The sequence below is a fragment of the Mustela erminea genome, chromosome 11 (genome assembly GCF_009829155.1).
Source record: "Mustela erminea isolate mMusErm1 chromosome 11, mMusErm1.Pri, whole genome shotgun sequence".
Lineage (NCBI taxonomy): Eukaryota > Metazoa > Chordata > Mammalia > Carnivora > Mustelidae > Mustela > Mustela erminea.
Window position 1 is genome coordinate 10,842,335 of NC_045624.1, and position 22,106 is coordinate 10,864,440.

Here is a 22,106-nt window from a genome sequence, read left to right on the forward strand (position 1 = left end):
CCCTGAGTTGTGGAGCCCAACGTGCTCCAGCTCAGTGTGGAGACTGCTGAAGATTCTCTCAGCAGATCCCTCTGCCCCTCCCCATGTGCACACTCTCTCTAAATAAAAAAGAAAAAAAATTTCCTTTTTAGTAATTGTAAATGGAGAGAAGTTTGCATAATGCTTGGCTCCATAATGGTGTCCTAAAACCTATTTTTAAATATGGTTGAATGTCTGTACCACCACTCTACCAAGTATTTTACATAGATTACCTAAAATATTCAAAATAGTCACACACACTGAATATTATTACTTCTTATATTTGAGGAAACTGGAAGTCAGAGATATTAAACACATATGGCAAAGCCACACTGGTGAGGGGGTGGGTCAACATGTAAAGGATGGCTGTCTTTACTATGAGACTTTTCACTGTCACACTGCATTTCCTAGGAGCAAATGCAGAAGGAATAAGAAAAGGTAAGAGGGAATGTGAGGTCTAGAAGGACAGTTAACCCAGCAGACCCAGTTTAATAACTGAAGGCTTTTTATTTTTTTTTTACTGTATATATAATAGAACAGTAATACATCATCAAAGTATGGACTAATATGAAAAGTTGGTCTTCAGAAACGTGCTCACTGTGATCTACCTTATCAGCAAATCTGGGGTAAAGGGCATGCCAATCATTTCCTCTTTGTTTGAAATATTGCTGTTTGGGCTATTGGAAGGAAGGAAAAAAATGTTTTTAACCTTTACCTTTTTTTATTAACTTTTCCCAACAGTCTCCTCAGGGCACTCATTACTTCCTTGTTCCTCAAGCTGTAGATTAGGGGATTCAGCATTGGGGTCACCACCGCATAGAACAGGGCAACCATCTTCTCTTGCTCTGCTGAGGAGCCAGCAGAGGGTCTCAAGTATGTGAAGATGGCTGTTCCAAAGCACATGGAAACCACAGTGAGGTGGGAAGCACAGGTCTCAAACGCTTTGCAGCGTCCTTGGGCTGAGCGAATATGCAGAATGGCAGTAACTATACGACCATAAGAGAAAAGAACTAGGAAGCAGGGAAGCATGATCACCAGAAATCCTGAGATAGCCACCATGACCTTGTTGAAGGAGATGTCCACACAGGTCAGCCTCAGCACAGCCAACATCTCACAGGCAAAGTGATTAATAACATTACGGCACAAAGGTAGCCGAAAGATGATGATCGTCTGCATCGTTGAATTCATGAAACCAGCCCCTACACAGCCAGCAGCCAGCCCCAGGCACAGCCCTCCGTGCATGATGACCGTGTAGTGTAGCGGATGGCACACCGCCACGTAGCGGTCATAGGCCATGGCTCCCAGCAGGAAGAATTCTGAGCTGCCCATCGCCAGGGAGATAAGCAGCTGGAGCACACAGCTGTGGAATGGGATGGACTTCCAGGCTGACAGGAAGTGAACGAGCATCTGTGGGACAGTGCTGTTGGTATAGCAGATGTCCACAAAGGACAAGACACTGAGGAAAAAGTACATGGGTGTGTGCAGCTTGCTGTCCAGTCTGATGAGGAGGATGATGAGGAAGTTCCCCAGCACAGTCACCAGATACATGACCAGGAAAAGGACAAATAGGGACAGCTGGGTGTCCCAGCAGCTGGACAGCCCCAGCAGAATGAACTCACTCATCCATGTCTGGTTTTCTCTGCCCATGAGCCTCTGAGGACCAAATTCAAGTTATAAATCAATGAACACCAGATACTTAAGATGGCAGGGGGCCTGATCATTCAGACCAAACAGCCATGCAACATTGCACTGTGTGCTTTCCTGCTTTCCCGGATTCTATGTCTCCTTCAGGGTTTGGGACCACAATAGAACCCATTAATATGGGCCAGATTCAAGGAAGGAGAAAAACCCTTCACCTTCCTTATATAGGAAATTTTTATGAAAATGCTTAGATTAGACATTCAAGATAAAATGATTAACTGTAAAACATGCCTCTTTATTTACAATCGGTTTCAAAGCATGAAGTTTGTTTACTTCTGTTGGATGCAAATATTTTCCTCCTCAGTGCCTCAAAATCTATATTGTATGGAGTCTACCAGGCATTAACTGGTTTTTTTTTCTTAATTAACTATTTTACATCTGGAGTCTCTATTAAAATGAAATACTAAATTTCCACCCTTTTAAAATCAGAAATTTTAGGTTGCAAGTTAGGAGGTAGCAAATACAAAATAGATTTTTCAGTAGGAACAAATTGTCAAAATTACGTTTCAGGGTAGGGAAGTAAAGAAAGAAGACTTGAGGCAATCAACCTCTGTTTTGGTGAAAAATCTTCACCTGTTTGTCTGTTATCTGTGTGAGAGGGTAAGAGGAAAGAATCTGTAACATTATTTTCATCCTCCTATGGAAGAGCAGCATAGCACTGATAGGCAGGGTATGTCTGTGGAGAAACAAATCAAAGTCAAAGATGCATTAACTAGCTTCCCCAATGAGAGGAGCTCAGATACTTGCCACACATATTCACCTATTAACCAAGATAAGATGGGAAACCGGCTGCATATTCTGCTGACTCTGTGTATCTTCTCAGTAGTGAGAGTTATGGTTTGGAGAGGATAGCGTGATGGAACATCATTAACTGGCATTAGCTCAGTGAAAAGACTGTTGACTATCTTTTCCTTTAATCTCCTCTTACTTTTATCTCCATCTGAAATATCTGAATATTTTCCCTCTTAGAAAACTGTTATATTCCATCCTTGTGCTAATGCTCCCTTTACCATAACTTACATGACCAGAAGGTAATACCTTAGTCTGCTTGATAACATCTCCAAGCTTTCTGATCTGCTGATGTATTAGTATTTCAGAAAGCTCAAAGTCTCCAGTATTCAGAATTTCTCTTTAGAATTCTTAATAATCTTATGTACATCTTATTCAATTCCCAAGTGGTTTCTAAAAAACTCATGGACTACATAAAGTCCACTCTCAATTTCCCACATCCTCTAATTACTCTGTCCTTTGGATAGCGAAAGTGAAACTCACTCACAGCTGTCCCAAGGAGATATTATTTGCTTCCTGTCTGTGATCAGAAAGTGCCACTGAATATGTTATGAAAATCACAATGTGTGTTGAGGGCATTCATGACAGTAAGGTCAGCAAGGTGCCTGAGATGTTTGGATTAGCCAGCAGAGAAGTATATATGGGCACTTGCAGATGGTAATCCTTCCTTTTACTTTTTTTAAAAAATATTTTATTTATTTATTTGACAGACAGAGATCGCCAGTAGTGAGAGAGGAGGAAGCAAGCTTCCCGCTGAGCAGAGAGCTGGATGTGGGGCTCGATCCCAGGACCTTGAGATCATGACCTGAGCTGAAGGCAGAGGCTTTAACCCACTGAGCCACCCAGGTGCCCCAATCCTTCCTTTTTCAATGATTAAATCAGACTTGATAAACCATACTCACTCCAAGAGATAATTTATGTAAGTGACAACACGGGGGAGAAATAAAAGTATGAAGTGTTCTTTAATTCTTTAGAATTTACTCTAGGGCTTCAAAAGTTTACTAAGTCACTTTGTATCATTTTCTGTCAAAGAAAGAGGAAACCGACCTCTTTATCCCTAATGAAAAAGGAAAAGTTGGGATACAAAAATATCAGGGCCAAAGTACTCAGATAAAAAGGAGAGGAACAAGTGACCTTACAGGGAAAAAATCTGATTCTGGTACCATCAGTGGATCTTGACCATCTACAGACAACATTTCATGAGCTAGTCCTGGGAAGGTGAACAGGGAGTCTCCGAGGATGCGACATTATATGAAATAAGTCAGGTAAAGGAGCTTGACCAGCAGAAACTACAAGGAAGAACAAAACAAAATGAAAACCAACGAATGCTGGAGGTAGCTAATGTATTCTCAGGCACCAAATTAGGACAATTTGTTTCAAAATCTGATAATCTCATGGAGTTTGGAGTTTTTCACTTCTCAGAAACTAATAATTACTTAAGGGCTTGATTTTAAAATGTAGTAATGCCTGATTTTAGGTCATGAATTCCCCCTTAAAAGTCTAGGAAGGTATGGATTACAAATAGAAACACTCAGGGGCACCTGGGAGGCTCAGTTAGTTAAGCGTCTGCTTTTAGCTCACGTCATGATCTCAGGGTCCTGAGATCTAGCCTTGAATCCAGCTCCCTGCTCAGCAGGGAATCTGCTCTCTCTCTATCACCTGTTCATCCTCTCTCAAATAAGAAAATAAAATATTTTTTTTAAAACAGAAACACTCATGGTTAGCATATCATGTTTCCGTATCATCTTCATGGTTTTTAAAGTGCCTCTCTATGGGAATGAATGAACTTCTTTGCCAATAAACATACATTTCCCAGTTCAATTCTCATTACCTAGTTTCTCCGTCTGTCTAAAGGGATCATACATTCAAGTTTATCCTAATTCACTGGAGGGAGGGAAATAGAAATGAGAGTGGAGTAAGTACATAAATCAATAGGAACGGGAATGATTTAGTAAAAAAAAAGGAGGTTAAAAACAAAAGTTTAAAACATTTTTGAAAATTTGATATGCATATAAAAGTTTAAAGCAGATTCAAAAGTAAGGTGGAGGTGTTGCAACTGATTTCACAGCAAGAATCCACCCACCCCCACTTTCTTATGCATACCGACACTGTTTGGGACAACAGAAAGTTTGAAGCCAGCTATCCAGATGAAATCACCTTCTGACCACTGTCATTTAAAACCTGTCCGCTGGTGCAGGTTTCCAGGAGTGGGCTGGTGCTGGAGAATACAGAGTGGTGGATGGGGCACCATCTGTAGTAGCTAAGCCCGGTGCTTCCCACAGATGCAGCCAAAGCCCTGTGATACGTGCTGCATTTCTCAGAAATATCCAGAAGAACTTTCTCCACAGTTTGGCTACCCAAAATATGGTTTTTTTTATGTTATCTATATTCTTATGTTATCTATATCTATATAGATATATCATAATACTGTATGTTAACTACACCAGAATTTAAATTGAAAGCAATGCTTTTTCAAAAAAATTAATTACACACACACACACACACACACACACACACACACACACACACACACATATGTTTTTCTTTAAACCAGTTGCCAAAATGGGACATTTATCTCTCTAGTAACCAGACTCAATCCAATTGTCACTTGCACCAAGGAAGAAGTTGTGTGTGAAGGAAACAGACGCATCCTGACCGCGGTCCTAAGAAGCCAGCGGAGCACCTCTGAGCATGCCGACCTTACCTCCAGGACGGGAGGTGATCTTTGCCCCAGGAAGAGCAGGTATGAGCAAGAGGTGGGATCTGGAAAAGTAATTCTCCTTTCCCTCAGAGAGACAATCTCTACAGGCCAATTATGCTGTCCTTGTTAGGCTTCTGTTACTTCTTCTCTGAATGGTGATTTCCTCACCTGAAACTCTCACTTATTTTTTTAAAAGAATTTATGAATCAGAATTTAGTTTTTCCTAACCCAGAAACAGGAGAAGAGAATCCAAAGCTCCAGTTTCTCCTGGAGACATTCTCCCACTTCTGCTGAAGTTTCCTTTGAGAAATTACAACTTGCCCATGACTTTCTATCGATGTACTCAAGACTAAGGTCTTTGACCCCAAAGTGCCCAATTATTCACGGATTACCTGGGGGGCCCTACTAGCAAAAACGCCTGTAACATGATTCTCTTGTTGGTCAGATATTTTCTTCACAACTAATACCAAATATGGTGAGACTTTTCTCACTATCGGAAGGCTTTTAATTGGGCACTATCAAATTATTTAATTTGATAATGTCTAGATGTCTGCCCCCATATTCTATAAATGCAACACAAATTTATGAGCCAGTTTGATCATCTCAAATTACATAAATTACGTATTAATTCTATTGATAGACATTAAGTTGTTTCTAGTTTGTGGCACACATACGCATACACACACACACACACACACACAGAGTCACACTCAGCCCTCTGTCATGTACATCCATTTCTGTTACCTAAAAGTGGAATAGCTGCATCACAGATCATGTGCAAGTCCGGCTTCAGCTAATCTTGTCAGTTCGTCGGAACAGTTGTACCGATTATATACCCATGAACTACATTTGTATGAGCACTTCCTTGGCTCTAACCTTTATCCTCGGATTGTCCGTCTTCATCATTGTAGCCATTCTGATGGGTCTATAGTAGTATCTCATTGTGATTATATGCTACATTTCTCTGATGGCTCATGAGGTTGTGCATATTTTTAAATATTTATTAGCCACTGAAAACTCCATTTTTCTGAGGTGTGTGTTCAGTTTCTTGTCTGTTTTTCTATTGGGTTATCTTTTTCTTATTGATTTTAGTTCTTAGTATATATTTAATAGGAGTTTGTTGTTTATATGGATTACAAATATTTTCTCCCACACTGTGGCTTTTCATTCTCATAATGGTACCTCTGATGAAGAGATGCCCTTAATTTTAATGTAGATCTACTTACTGTTTTTCATATAGTTATTGCTTTTTTGTGTCTTGAGTGAGAACTCTTTGTGTATCCCAGATCATAAAGTTATTCTTCAGTGTAATCTTTGGGAGCTTTAATACTTTACTTTTCACATTGAAAACAACAATATATCTGGAATGTAAGTCTGTGTATTTTATCAGACTGGAGGCTAAACTTATTGTTTTTCTATGTGGATATCCAATTTTATTGAGAGAACTTCTTTCCACACTGTTCTCCTGTGTTGCTGTAAATCAATTTTTGATTTCTGTGTCTAGGCTGATTTCTAGACTATTTTTTCTGACCCATTGGTCTGTTTGTCTGTCTACATTGCCTTAATTACTGTAACTTTATAATAAAGTTTCATTTTATCATAGTGTAAATCCTCGAACTTCTACAGTTTTGACTACTCTTGGCCATTTAAATTTTCAATCTCATTCTAAAACTATCTTGAAAATTTTCAGGAAAAAAATTTGCTGAAATTTTAATTGGGATTTAACCTAAAAATAAATCTGGAGAGGAGCACCTGGCTGGCTCAGTCAGTAGAGCATGCAGCTCCTGACCTCAGGGTTGTGAGTTCAAGCCCCATGGTGGGTGTGAGATTACTTAAAAATAAGATCTTTTTAAAAAAATAATTAATAAATAAGAAGTGACTTTTCTATGCTCTTGAGTATCCCAATCACTAAAAAAAGATATGTTTTTCCATTTACTTAATATCTGCTCATTTTTTTTCTATGTAGCAGTGTTATATAGCTCCGATTAGATTTATGCCCAGGTGTGAAGCTTTGAAAGTCTACTTTAATTAGTAACTTTTAAATTATATAAAAATATAATTGGATTTTATATATTAAATATGTATACATGAAATGACTTTTATGAATGACTGGTGCCATTTCTTCATATATTTGGTAGAATTCACAGGTGAGGCCACATGGCCCAAGTGCTCCGTGGTAGAAAATTCTTAAATACAGATTTAAAGTTTTAAGTATCTAGGACTATTCTTTTTATTCATGTGTCCATTTGGTAATTTTATTTTTCCTAGGAATTTGTCTATTTAATCTAAATATTTACTTCTAAAATTTACTAGCCTACTCATATATGTTAACTAACTAGAATTTAAATGAAAACTTGAACTAAATAAAGTAAAATAAAATAGGGGCACCTGGGTGGCTCAGTCAGTTAAGCATCCAACTCTGGATTTTGGCTCAGGTCATGATATAGTGGTGAGATTGAGCCCCAGGTTGGGCTCCATGCTCAGCGCAGAGTCTGTTTGAGATTCTCTATTCCTCTTACTCTGCTCCTCCCCCTGCTCATGCACACATTAATCTATGCTCTCTCACTCTCTCAATTAACTAAATAAAAAGATTTTAGAAACAAATAAAATATAATAAAATTTACTAGCCTAAATTTGTTAATATCTTCTTACATATTTTTAATGTATATAGATTCTGTAATGTCCCTCTTTCTTTCCTAAAATTATTTATTCTTTCCATTTCTCTCTTTTTTATTAGTCTTAGTGATGGGTTATGTTTGCTATAAAATATATTTTACTTGGTTTAAGGAAAGCAAGAAAGAAGGGGTAGTTTCATCCCTTGGAAAACATCATTTAATAGATAATAGGTAAAAGAAAAATATTTTCTCCTTTTTGAAGATAAATCTTAAAAATATAAAAGAAGTTAAACATCATTAAAAATTGTCCCAAAATATACATGGAGAGAATAAGAGAATACATAATCCTTCTGAACTATTTTTAGTATAGGACAGAAAATTATTAGGACACTAAAAGAACCATAGCTATTACATGAGGACCATTTCTAAGGATTTTAGGAAACCTTAAAAATAGGATCACTTACACTGAAGATAGGAAAATGTTCTAAATTTCAAAACCAGAAAGAAATACATATGCCAAGAAAAAAAATATATCAAATATATATTATTATCAAATTGACCTTGCCTTCTTTATCAAGAGAAATGCTGGACTGCTGAAAATGGTTTGCGCAATGTCTTTTATGGCTTTGAAATTCAATACATTTCAATAATGTATTTTATGGCTTTACTGGAAATTCTATCAAATATTAAAAGAACATATGCCTTCAAATTTGCATAAGACTTTCCAGAGAAAAGAAAAACAAGAAATCATGTTTTAATTCATTGTACAAGGTTAGGATGGCCATCATACCAATGTTGATGTGGAAAGTAAAAAAAAGGAAAATTACACTTTGAGCAGACTCAGGAAAACAGGTAGAAAATTCTCAAAAAAAAAAAGCAAACTACATCTATTAATCTATGAAACCCCACCATAATGAAGTCGGTTTTATTCAGGAAGGAAAAGTTGGTTTCATATAAGAAAACAATTGATGTTATTAACTTCATTAATAAATTAAGAGAAGAAAAATATTATATGATACTAATAGATACAGAAAATAATTTAAATGTAACATCAACTCATGATTTTAAAAAATAGAGAAGTTACTAATCTGATAAAATATACAGAGAGTAAACATAGTTATTGTGATTATTTTGAAAGTATTCCTTTTAAGTTCAGAAACAAAATAATAATGCTATTTATACTCTTTTCTACTTAACATTATATTGGTGATCCTAACCAATGCAAGAAGATAGTGGAAAAAATATAATAGTGTAAGGATTGAAAAGAAGTAATAATACTACTATTTTATTTGCAGATTATATAGTTTTCTATGTAAAGCACCTAAAATAATCTATAGATAAATTATTACAATTAAAAAAGTAATTAGGCATAATTTTTAGATTAAATAAATCAATATCAAAAGTCATCGTGTATTTAGTTTCCAATGATAATGGAATAACAGGGATGGTATTTTTTTCTCTTACCTTGAACAACTAGAAAACTGAACAAAATATATGAAGCCATGGTTTTCATCCATTGGACAACATGCAGTGCAAGACAGGGATCCCCAAGAGAAGGGAAACAAGTGAGGTGAGCTCCAGGTACCCATGCTCAGCGCCTAGAGAGCTTCCAGGCCACAGGATGAGGAGAGGGAGTCAAACCAGAGCTTGCGGTCATCCTAAATTGAAAAGACAGTTCATAATTTGGGACAGAGTACTAAAGAGGAGATACATGAAAAGTTCCCTAATGTGGGGAAGGAAACAGACATTCATGAGGCCCAGAGAACTCCCATCAAAATCAACAAAAGCAGACCTACACCAAGATAGATTGTAATTAAATTTGCAAAATATAGTGATAAAGAAAAAATCTTGAAAGCAGTAAGACAAAAGAAGTCATTAACTTAAAAGGAAAAAATCCATAAGGATAGCTAGAGATTTTTCAATAGAAATTTGGCAAGACAGAAGGAAGTGGTATGATATTTTCAAAGATTTGAACGTGAATATTCTGCAGGCAAGAATACTCGATCTGGCAAGGCTGTCATTCAGAATAGAGAGATAAAGAATTTCTCAGACAAAAACTAAAGTGCTTGGGTGGCTGAGTAGGTTAAGCCTCTGCCTTCAGATCAGGTCATGATCTCGGGGTCCTGGGATCAAGCCCTGCATCTGGCTCTCTGCTCAGCAGGGAGCCTGCTTCTCCCTCTCTCTCGGCCTGCCTCTCTGCCTACTTGTGATCTCTCCCTCTCTGTCAATAAATAAATAAAATCTTAAAAAAAAAAAACACTAAAGGAGTTCATAACCACTAAACTAGCCCTGAAAGAAATATTAAAGGGGAGGGGTACCCGGGTGGCTCACTCAGTTAGGCATCAGACTCTTGATTTCAGCTCAGCTAATGATGTCAGGGTTGTAAGATCAAGCCCTGCATTGGGCTGTGCCCTGAGTGTGGAGCCTGCTTAAGATTTTCTTTCTCGCTCTCTCTCTGCCCCTGACCCCCTGCTCATGCTCTCTCTCTCTTTCAGAAGGAAGGAAGAAATGTTAAAGACGCCTCTTTGAATGGAAAGGAGAAACCAAAAGTAACAATGTAAAAGTAGGAAACACAAAAGCAGTAAAAAGGAATATTTTTTTTTTTTTAAAAATCAGTCAAGGAACTCACACACACAAAAAGGATATAAAAAATAATGAAACATACATAAATGTGGGGAGGAGAAAAGAATGGGCTCAAACTTAAATGACCATCCACTTAATACAGGCGGATATTTGCAGAAGAGATTATATACAACCCTAATGGTAACCACATATCAAAAACTAATAAACGTGCAAAGAATAAAGAGGAAGAAATCCAAATATATCACTAAAGAAAATAAGCAAAACATGAAAGAGAGAAATACAAGAAAGGATCAGAGACAATCTCCAGAAACAACCACAAAACAAGCAATAAAATGGCAACAAATACATATCTATCAATGATTACTTTGAATGTAAATGGACTAAATGCTCCAGTTAAAAGTCATAGGGTATCAGAATGGATAAACAAACAAGATCCATCTTTAAGAATTTACCCAAGAAAAAATCAAAGTATGTATCCACAAAGAGACCTATACATATACCAGTTTAATCCATAATTGTCAAAATCTGGAAATAACATGAATATCTATCAAGTGGTGAATGAATAAACAGATTGTGGTACAACCACATAATGGGACACCACTTGGCAATAAAAAAGACATGAGGGGCACCCAGGTGGCTCAGTCAGTTGAGCATCCATCTCTTGATTCTGGCTCAGGTCGTGATAATCAGGATCACAAGATGGAGCCCCACATCAGGCTCTGTGCTCAGCTCCGAGTGTGCCTGAGATTCTCTCTCTTCCTCTGCCCCTCCCCCCGGCAAGCACTCACTCTTTCTCTCTCTTTCAAAAAATAAATAAATAAATAAATAATAAAATCTTAAAAAAAAAAAATCCTACTGCTGTATACAGCAGTAAGCATGAGTCTTGATAGTATTGCTACGAGTGAAAGAAAATAGGCACAAAAGGCTTCATCAATGTTATTGTATTTTTTTAACATACTGAAAAAGGCAAAATTACAGGCACAGAAATGAGATTAACAGTTTTCTAGGGCTGGGGTGAGAAGAGTGCATTGATCACAAACTAGAAAAAGGAAACTTCTGGAAACATTCTATATCTTGTTTACGGTTGTTATAAACTTATGTAACTATATACTTTAATGAATTTTGCTATATGTAAAATATACATCAAGAAACATGATTTTAAGAAAGAAAAATGATAAAGGACAAAGGAAATAATAGTAGAATGAAAAAAAGGATATAAACAAATTCAGTAGACATTCAAAGGAAAATAAACAAAACTATGAATATATTTGTGATAATAAATTTGAAAACATAAATTAAAGGATAAATTTCTGTTAAAATATAACTTAACCAAAAGCTGATGGAACATAAAATATCCTGAAAAAAATCCTAAAGCCTGAGAGAAATAAAACCTATATTAAAGGTATTCCCTCAAAGGTAAGCTACGTGGGTGTGTTCCATCAAATTTCCATAAAACAGAATTATTTCAATCATACTGCACTCTGGAGCTAAAGTGTGTAATTGTGCATTACACAAGCATAGAGAGATGAGGTAGTAAGAAAATATAATCAAACCCATGCTTTGCTTGGAATGCATGTGCCCTGACATGGGACTTTTTATCCTGAAGGGATGCCTTTTTCTACTTTGAACAAAGATCATGTTGGGTGCCTGGGTGGCTCAGTGGGTTGAGCCGCTGCCTTCGGCTCAGGTCATGATCTCAGGGTGCTGGATCGAGCCCCGCATCGGGCTCTCTGCTCCGCAGGGAGCCTGCTTCCCTCTCTCTCTCTCTCTCTCTCTCTCTGCCTGCCTCTCTGCCTGCTTGTGATCTCTGTCTGTCAAATAAATAAATAAAATCTTTAAAAAAAAAAAAAAGATCATGTTATCTTACGAACTATAAGCCCTGTTATCAACCTTCTACCAACAGTGGAAAGTTGGATCACATGATGTCTACAATTATTCCATGTCTATAACACATAAGTTTATGACAATCTATCAAATTATCATCTTTGCATGAAGTGGCACTTCTTCCTAATTTCTATATTCATGTGTCATTCAATCATGCCCTTTCCTTTAAAAAATATAAGAAAAATCAAGAAATGTAGGGGATTTGTTCAGTCACACTGCCTCCTTCCTCTTAAGTGTCTCCTTATGGACCTCTAAGTGCTCACAGATTATCACAAAGCTGACTTTCACTTGATGTCTAGCAAGAGTACTTAGCATTCAGTAAGTGCACATGGAGAGTTCTTACATAGTACTTATAAAATACCTAAATAATAGTTAGATAGTGCTAAATACTTATAATAGCCCTTAGCACAATGGCATCTCTGTAAAATTGCCTGTGATGAAAATTTATTTTAAAGACATTTTCTTATCTATAAGACCTTTCTTATCTTTAAAAGACCTTTCTTATTTTAAGCTTCAGTAATTTTACAGAAAATAAAATACCAATCAAATTAAATTCTTGTAGTCTTTCCAAATTCCTTCGTGATATTTGTTTCCTCATATTTTGAGTGGGAATAATAATGCCAGCTCTCCCTACCTTAGTGGATAAAGTATAAAGGAATGGGGCTGTAACAGTCATGGCAATAATCTTTCTTGAAGATGAGAATGTTATGGGCTGACTTGGGCCCCCTCCAAATTCATATGTTGAAATCTTAATTCCCCAAAACTCAGAATGTGACTATATCAGGAAGCAGGGTTTTCAAAGAGGTAATTAAGTTAAAATAAGATCATTAATGTGGACCCTGTTCTAGTATGACTGGTGTCCTTATAAGAAGTGATTAAGAAACAGACACACAGGGGCGCCTGGGTGGCTCAGTGGGTAAAGCCGCTGCCTTCGGCTCAGGTCATGGTCTCAGGGTCCTAGGATCGAGTCCCGCATCGGGTTCTCTGCTCAGCGGGGAGCCTGCTTCCTCCTCTCTCTGCCTGCCTCTCTGCCTACTTGTGATCTCTCTCTGTCAAATAAATAAATAAATAATCTAAAAAAAAAAAAAAAAGAAAGAAAAAAGAAACAGACACACAGGGAGGGAAGACCATGTAAAGACACAGGGAAATGAAACCCGCCTAGAAAGGACAGAAGCCTCATAAGAAATCAACCCTGACCACACTGATCTCAGACTTCTAGAATCCAGAATTAGAAGAAAATATATTTCTGTTGTTTAAGCCATCCAGTTTGTGGTACTCTGTAATTGCAGTCCTTACAGTGAATTAATAAAAAAATAGAATGATATAAAAACACTTCGAAAATTAAAACTCTAACAAAAGTAATATTGCCCAAATTAAGAGTGACAAAAATAATGCTGATGCCCATAACGCACTGATTTTTCTCTTAAAGGTTGTTTTCTGTACAAAAGTTTAGAGAGATAGAACACCTTGCCTCTAATTATGCAGGGATTTAGGGATTTAGATCTAGCTAGCTCCAGAATTACCATGCTTTTTTGAATCATAGATTCTGTAGAACACACTATCTTGAAAATGAGCCTGGTGGTGGGTAGTAAGGAAGGCACATATTGCATGAAGCACTGGGTGTTATACATAAAAATGAATTTTGGAACAGTACATCAAAAACTAATGATGTATGGTGACTAACTTAACATAATAAAAATGAATAAATAAATACATAAATAAATATAATATTCTTATTTTTGTAATGATTGTTAGTTGATAAATAACAGAAGCATTACATTTAAAATGCCTAACTTTATTAAAAATTTCCACATGACAACATAAGACCTTTGCCCATGATAACATAAAATTCTCTGTTGTATCACAATAAAATCAAGTCAGAATTTTGGTGTTTTTAAAATATTCTTTATTATAGTTACAGCTTTGGCTTTTTAAGAAAAGCAAAGCTAAATAGGATTTATTTTTCAAAAAGTAATGGTAAACTTTTTAAGGTAAACTTATCTGATATATTCATTTTCTGCATGAAATTGGAGTCATAAATTCACAAGAGTAACATAGCTTTATGGAAGTGATTCCCTCCTAGTCCAGTTTTCTCACCTTTCAGATAAGGTTAAAAAAAAAAAATCTCTGGAAAGCAGTTGGTTTAGGAAGCCCTGGAAGGTACAGTTTCCCTGTGAGAGCTCTATCTTCTCACCACTAAAAATAATAAAACATTTTACAAGCAGTGTGAAGCAATGGTTCAGAGCACAGCTTCTAGAGCCAGACAACCTGAGTTCCAAAAGAGAAAGTGAGAGAATCTCAATAACTATTTTGAGTTCACAGACACATTTCCTCAGGATATTTGTCACAATAAGAAAAATGAAACAGAATCCAAATGCAAATTTAGTTTTAGTAGGCTTTTAAAACTTAAGAAAAGACTTTATTTCTAGCCAAGACAGAGAAACTGGGATTGGATCTACCCTCCCTCCTGAACAACTACAGAGTAGGACAATTTTCATTGGGTATGAAGCAATGCAGCACGGTGATCCTTGAAATATGAGAAAGAAATACCATTTTAATGCTAACTAAAAGAAACCTAGAGTTTCAATGTTAATATCAGTCAAAGTAGATTTCAGAGCAAAGAATATTACCAGGGACAAGGAAAGGCATTTCCTAATGATAAAGGATTCAATTAATGGAGAATACAGAATAAGTATAAATATTTAAATGCTTAGCAACAGAGCTTCAAAAGACATAAAGCAAAAACTGATAGAAACACAAGAGGAAATAAACAACTCTACAATTACGGTTAGAGATTTCAATACTTGTCTCTTAATAATTGATAGAACAAGCATAAGGAATAGAATAGTAAGGAATCAGTAAGGAAATAGAAAACTTGAACATTATCAAACTCAACTTGACATTTATAGAACACTTTATTCAACAATAGCAGAAAATACATTTTTTTCAAGACTGGTGGAACATTTATCAAAATAGAGTATATGATGAGATAAAGCAAGTTTCCGTAAGTCAAAACAATTCAAGTCAACAAAACACATTAATACCTGGTCAAAGTGCCTCACAACGCTGACAGAGAGCTTAGTTGAGGCAGGGCCACATGCTTCAGGCTAAGACAATTCAAACCCATCTCTGAGACTTTTCTGCTGGAGCTGGCCGACAAGCTAGGATTTTGTTTCTCATGTCATAATGTACATCTGGGGCCTCCAAGGTTTCTTTTTCCACCTCTTAGAGGAAATTTCTGAAGCACAGAATAGAATAAGGCCCACAAAAAGATGCAAAACTGAGAGACAGGAGAAAACAAAAAGATAGACTTACTTAAAAAAAAAAAAGAAAACAAACTTGGGATTCTAGATTCACTATTCAGATATCAGTTCATTACACTTAGTTGCTAATTTTGCATATATCAGTTTGTTTTGGATTTTTTATTACTTGAAACTGTAACCGTCTTCACTATAATAGTAACATTATGGCTCTGTGGCTTCTTCCCATCTTCAGCTAAACATTGATCTACAAACAGCTAATATTCCTAGAGGGGTGTCCTTGTTGAAATGTGCAATGTCTCTGGAATCAGACAAGTCACATCTGCACTGCATCCAGGCTCTAAGTGTAGATTTCTAATTGTTTGCATTCACACAAGTTACATATACATGAATCCCAACCTCTTCTTCTGTACCATGTGGATACTAATATCCGTATTTTGAGGAAAGATGGCAACACAAACTTGTGAAACTTAGAAGGCCTCTAAAACTTAAAATTTGTAAGTGTAGCAAAGGTGCTAGCTAAGATTGCTCTATTCCTTTAAATTTTTGTGAATCTGACTTAAATCCTATATTATATATTTGTGGGAATTCTAACACCCCTTACAAAACTTCCTAGATATTTGAGATCCCAAAAAGTATAAGCATGTGTGTAACAGTGCTATCATATAATAGAACCCCACAAGACATAGCCACTTTGTTAAAAAAAAAAGTTGTTATATATATATTATATATTCACATGTAAATACATTTATATTAATATACTTATATAAAATATGTATCTATATAAAAACATATCTTTATAAAATATATAATATATAAATATAAAAAATATATGTATTTATATGGAATAGCTGGCCAGGTGTTTAGGTTGTTTAGAGGAGCTTGATGAAGTATCACAACATTGCCTTCAGGCACATGGCCAGGAACATAAGAGACTCTCCAGTGACTCAGGTCCCAAGGCAGGATGAACTCACTCAGCAACATCCAATTGTCCATACCCATGAGGTTATAAAAGCCCAAAATAGGTGTAGGAACCAGTTGGGCAGAAGAATTTGCTTAGATAGAGTAGGCAAGGTCCAGGAATAGAAACTAAAATAGGCAAAAACAGATGGGGTAGTTCTCAAGTCCACAGTTGATTAACCCTAGACTATTTGTCTTCTGTCTTTTGTGCTTATGATTCACTTGTGAGTATTTTTGCCCAAACAAGAAATAGTTCTCTACAGATAGAGCAGCATTCCTCAATCTTTTATTCACTATTGTTCACCTATGAAAGTGAAGTTCTTAGATATTTTTTTAAAATTTTAATAAACATATAATGTATTATTAGCCCCAAGGGTACAGGTGTGTGAATCACCAGGTTTACACACTTCACAGCACTCACCATAGCACATACCCTCCCCAATGTCCATAACCCCACCACCCTCTCCCTAACCCCTCCTCCCAGCCCCCCTCAGTTTGTTTTGTTAGATTAAGAGTCTCTTATGGTTTGTCTCCCTCCTGATCCCATCTTGTTTCATTTATTCTTTTCCTACCCCCCAAACCCCCCACGTTGCATCTCCACTTCATCATATCAGGGAGATCATATGATAGTTGTCTTTGTCTGATTGACTTATTTTGCTAAGCATAATACCCTTAGATATCTCTTTCTTAACCACTCACTCCCAATTTTAACACCGCAGTATAGTACATATCTGTTTATGTGCCATGGCTCTTTGAAGGACCATAAATCAATACAATAATTAAGATATTTTTATTCCCTCCACAAGGGCCAATTTTTACCCCTTTGGGGATAATATTCCCCCCATTATGAATGAATGAGACAGAATTTGATCTTTGCTGCCAAAAATCAGAGGTCTGTTTTCTAAACACTTTTCTGGTAACTACTCTTGTATCAGAATCTTTACATTGCTTTAGGTGGGCTAGCTAATAGGCCTAAAACATTTTTAGAGGATTGGAGAGGACAGGAAGTAGGGGGAAATGGGAAAGATGCTCTGTTAGAAAAAAAATAATGACTAGCTAACAGTTATCAAGTGCTTTTTATGTGTCAGACATTTTACAAAGTGCTTTACATATAATGTTTCATTCCAACCTCTCAAATTTCTCACTAGCGGTTTATTATTCTTCACATTGTAGAAAATAAAGCTGAGTCTTATTTAAGTATTGTAACTTCTCCAGGATTGCACTTATTTAATATGCTGTTGCATTTTGATGAGGAAGATATAGAAGGCTCAAAGGAGTCAGGGAGTATTGTGCATACAAGTGATCAAAGAAATGTTCTAAAGATGAGGGAAAATGATAGTGAAGATCAGATTTCACAGAGAGCAGCCTAACCTAACGATAGAGCAGAAATGACAATTAAACCATATGGACACTCATTTGGTAGTGTGTACCTATATTTAATAGGGGCAGGTTTAGATGTTAAAATTTTGGATTTTAATGGAATGGGGGAATAGCTGCTGGTCCCATTTATCAGGATAAGGGACAGTAAAATGAAAGCTTCAGCTTGAATATAAGAGAATGTGCTCACTACAGTCCTGCCACTGTTGTTAAATTATTCAAGAGCTAAGAAGTTATATAAATCAGCCATTAGTACTCAACAGATATCTAAGATGGTGCTCAATGCATGATTCATCTCTTCCATTCACCCATTAGTATGGTGTCCTTAGATCTTGGGTAATTGAACCCAAATGATTATGAGAAATGAGATGCTTTATGAAATGGAAACTGAAATGAGAACTTCATCTTCTCTTAGAAGCCTTCTCCTATATGACCATCATTCCACATCCAGAGGAAAAAAATTCCCCTCTTTCTTTGAATTTCCAGAGCTCCTTCTGTGCATACCTTCTGTTATAATTTTACATATTTTTATACTCGTTCTTCTAAAATGCTGTAAAAAATTGCAGCCCAGAGCCCAAATGTGGCCTGCTGCCTGTTTTTGTATGGCCCACAAGAAAACAATGTGTTTTACACTCTTATATAGTTGAATCAAAAGAAGAAGAATGTTTTAAGAACTTACACAACTCAAATTTCAGTGTTCATAAATTGAGATTTATTTGTACTAGTGCCACTCATTCTTTTATGTGTAGTCTGTAGCTGTCTTAGTGCTGCAATAGTGGAGGAGCTGTGAAGGAAACTGTGTGGCCCAAAAAGCCTAAAACATTTGTAATTTGGCCAGTTACAGAAAGTTTCCCAACCTCTGCCCTAGAAGACTATAAATTTCCAGAGGCAATGGGCACATCTAAACACAACTTTGGTGCCCCACAATGCCTATAAGCAGTGTCTTTAATAAAGTTGATGCCAACAAGATGATCATCCGTGACTTTGTTTAGAAAGCTTAGAATAAAGTTGTTCATATCAGAGGGAAAATTTGACCACAATGGCTTTGTAATTGATACTGCATGATATGCCAGATAGTGGCATCCACAGCAAATGGGACACATTATCCTAGACCCCAAATGGGTTTTTAACCTTCATCATTCCTACACCTCTTACTCCTGCCTTTCCTCCTCCACACTCTCAGCAATGGGCACTTCCTCTTGTTTCACAGAGAAAACAGGTTATCAGTGGAAGCCCTCTGACTCCTGATTGCGAACTCCCAAATACAAATCAACCAAATGAGAATTAACACTCAGCGGAGAGACAAAGGGACAGAAAGAGGGTGCCATTTTGAGGTTCTTGAAAAAAGTGAGAAGACCCACAATTATCATATTCTCCTCCATCGCCTACATGTGCTTTGTTTAATCATTTCCTCCCTCTTTAACTTTTTTTAAGTTTCTTGTCAGAGGTGAGGTACACTCACAGATCATACTGGCTTACTAGGTTTAGAAAGGTTGAGTAGGGCCTTGAGTGTGTGTGTGTGTGTGTGTGTGTGTGTGTGTGTGTGTGTGTGTGTTGGGGTGGGGGCATATAAGAAGGCTCTTAATACGGAGACGTGCAAGTAACATCTGCACAGCAGACTGACATATCCAATAACCCAAAATCCACGTCAAAGCTACATTATCTTTCATTGATTGTTTTAGGGAACTGCTTTTCTTATATTAACTATATTTTTGATATTTTACACATTTATTACATTACTTATTTGTTTACTTTATTTCTAAAGTCTCAGAGAAAAAGTCTGCTGAATATTTAGAATTAGAGAATTTTTGTCTTTTAATGAATGCCCATGTATACACAATAAATTAGCAGTAACTGGATCTCAGCTCCTTAGCCAATAATGTCATTGTGTACAAACAACACTTGGTTATATCCTCACCAGGGTAAAACAAGAGTTTTAGTTGACATTTCTTCACCCAATTATTTCCATTACTCAAGACAGTCTTTATATCCACAGGTAGTGAATGTAGCACAAATAAATATCTTCATCAGCCTTAAGAACAACATTCTTCTCAGAATAGTGACACATACAATTACTGAATATGGCTACATATACCACACATTTTAAGTGAATCTTCAAATTGAAAATGATTTTGTTCCCAGTGGAAACTTGGTGATCTTTTACAAAATGTGGCTGATTAAAAATTGTGTTCCAAGGTAAGATTCATGAATAGGTCCATAATTACAAACGATGTGACAAATGAAGAGTAAATGGTATTATCTTCAACTACTCTCAGGCCATATGAAAGAAGATTGAGAAAGGGTGAGTTCTTTCTTTTTCTTTTTTTCCTCTCTTTTTTAGAATTTATTATTATTTATTTAAATTCAATTAATTAACATACAATATACTATTAGTTTCAGAGGTAGAGTTCAGTGATTCATCAGTCTTATATAAAACCCAGTGCTCATTACGTCACATTTTCTCCTTAATGTCCATCACCCAGTTGTCACATCCACCCATCCCTCTCCCCCTCCAGCAACCCTCAGTTTGTTTCCTGTGACTAAGAGTCTCTTATTGTTTGCCAAAGGTGGGAAGTTCTATTACAGCAGTTCTCAACTCCAGTGAATATGCTGCTGTGACATAAAAATAAACCCACACCCCACACCCCAACCCAACCTCCAGCCTCCTACCCAGCATCACCGGTACATGTGTCGTCATCTTCTTCCTGGTTGCCAAGGCAATGCAGGTAATGCCTGCCATATCTGAGTCAAATGGAAGAAAACACAGGCAAAGTTACTCTCTCTAAGTGATGCTCAGGATTCATCAAGTTGCCAGTTTTGACGTTAGTCCAGAAAATTGCCCTAGTAGTTTCTGCCAGGCCCCCTTCACCTCCTTATTCCTTACACTATAAATCATGGGGTTCAACATGGGTGTCAACACAGCATAGAAGAGAGAGATCAACTTCTCCTGAAGAACAGAGGGGCTGGAGCGGGGCTGGATATAAGTGAAAATGGCCATGCCATAGCACAGGACAACCACTGTGAGGTGAGAGGCACAGGTGTGGAAGGCTTTCTTTCTTCCCTCTGTGGATCGGATCTTTAGGATGGTGGAGATGATCTGGATGTAGGACAGGAGAACCAGGCAGAAAGGTGTCATCAGCAGAACAATGCTAGAAACCATGATTGTGATCTCGTTGGAGGAGGTGTCCACACAGGCCAGCCTGATCACAGCTAAAATTTCACATGATATGTGGTCAATATACTTGTTTGTGCACATGGGTAGCTGAAATGTGATGGCAGTATGGATAAGAGAGTTGACAGAACCACTGACCCAGGATGTGATGGCCAACCTAGTACAGAGACCTCCATGCATGATGACTGAGTATCTTAGGGGGTTACACACGGCCACATAGCGGTCATAGGCCATCACTGCCAGTAGAACAAACTCAATCCCACCCCAGCCTAGGGAGAAAAATAACTGGGCTGCACAGCTCACAAATGGGATTGCTTTATGTGCTGCAAGAAGATGCACCAACATCTGAGGAATGATGCTTGTGGCATAGGAGACATCAACAAGGGAGAGGTTGGTGAGAAAGAAGTACATGGGAGTGTGGAGTCGGCTGTCCAGTCTGATGAGAAGAATGATGAGGAAGTTCCCCAGCACTGTCACTATGTACATGACTAAGAACAGGACAAAGAGGGAGACCTGTGTGTCCCAGTCATTGGACAGGCCAAGGAGAATAAATTCTCTCACCCATGTCTGGTTATCTGTTCCCATTAAAAAAATGTGAGAATCATTAATCTGCAGAATCAGAGATAACAAAAGTTGTTGAAGCAAAGAACCATTTTAGTGAATACATACTGTATACAATTAGCTAGCCTTCACCAGATGTTTCAGACCATTTATGGGTGAAGATGACAGGCTTTATCCCAACATACCTACTCTGCATCAGAGTCAGGTCAGCACCTTCATAGGAACATGAGATGGTCTCAGGGAGACCCATTAAGGCCTGGAGATAATGCAGTGCAATTTTAGGAGCTCACATCTTTACCACCGTACCTCAAATTCTAGGGCAAGGAGAGTTTGGTAGGTGAGAATGGTAGGCAAAATGATAAACAATGAGGAAAATTTGGTTGGAAAGTTTATAAAAGCTACCCCTGACATATGTCAACTAGACACATCATAATGAAAAGTGTAAACTTATTACAAAATGAAATATTGGGAAAAATCAGGTCCTT

The 22,106-nt window shown here is 37.1% G+C and overlaps 2 protein-coding genes across 2 annotated transcripts; both read right to left on the minus strand.

The window, feature by feature from the left end:
• Positions 1 to 729: 729 nt before the first annotated feature.
• LOC116569655 (olfactory receptor-like protein OLF3) lies at positions 730 to 1,665 on the minus strand. The gene has a single exon (XM_032306037.1). The coding sequence runs from the start codon at positions 1,663 to 1,665 to the stop codon at positions 730 to 732; it is 936 nt and encodes a 311-aa protein (XP_032161928.1).
• A 19,026-nt stretch (positions 1,666 to 20,691) lies between these two features.
• Positions 20,692 to 21,645, minus strand: LOC116569530 (olfactory receptor-like protein OLF3). Its single transcript, XM_032305824.1, has one exon. It carries the CDS (start codon positions 21,643 to 21,645, stop codon positions 20,692 to 20,694), a length of 954 nt encoding a protein of 317 aa, XP_032161715.1.
• Positions 21,646 to 22,106: the final 461 nt, after the last annotated feature.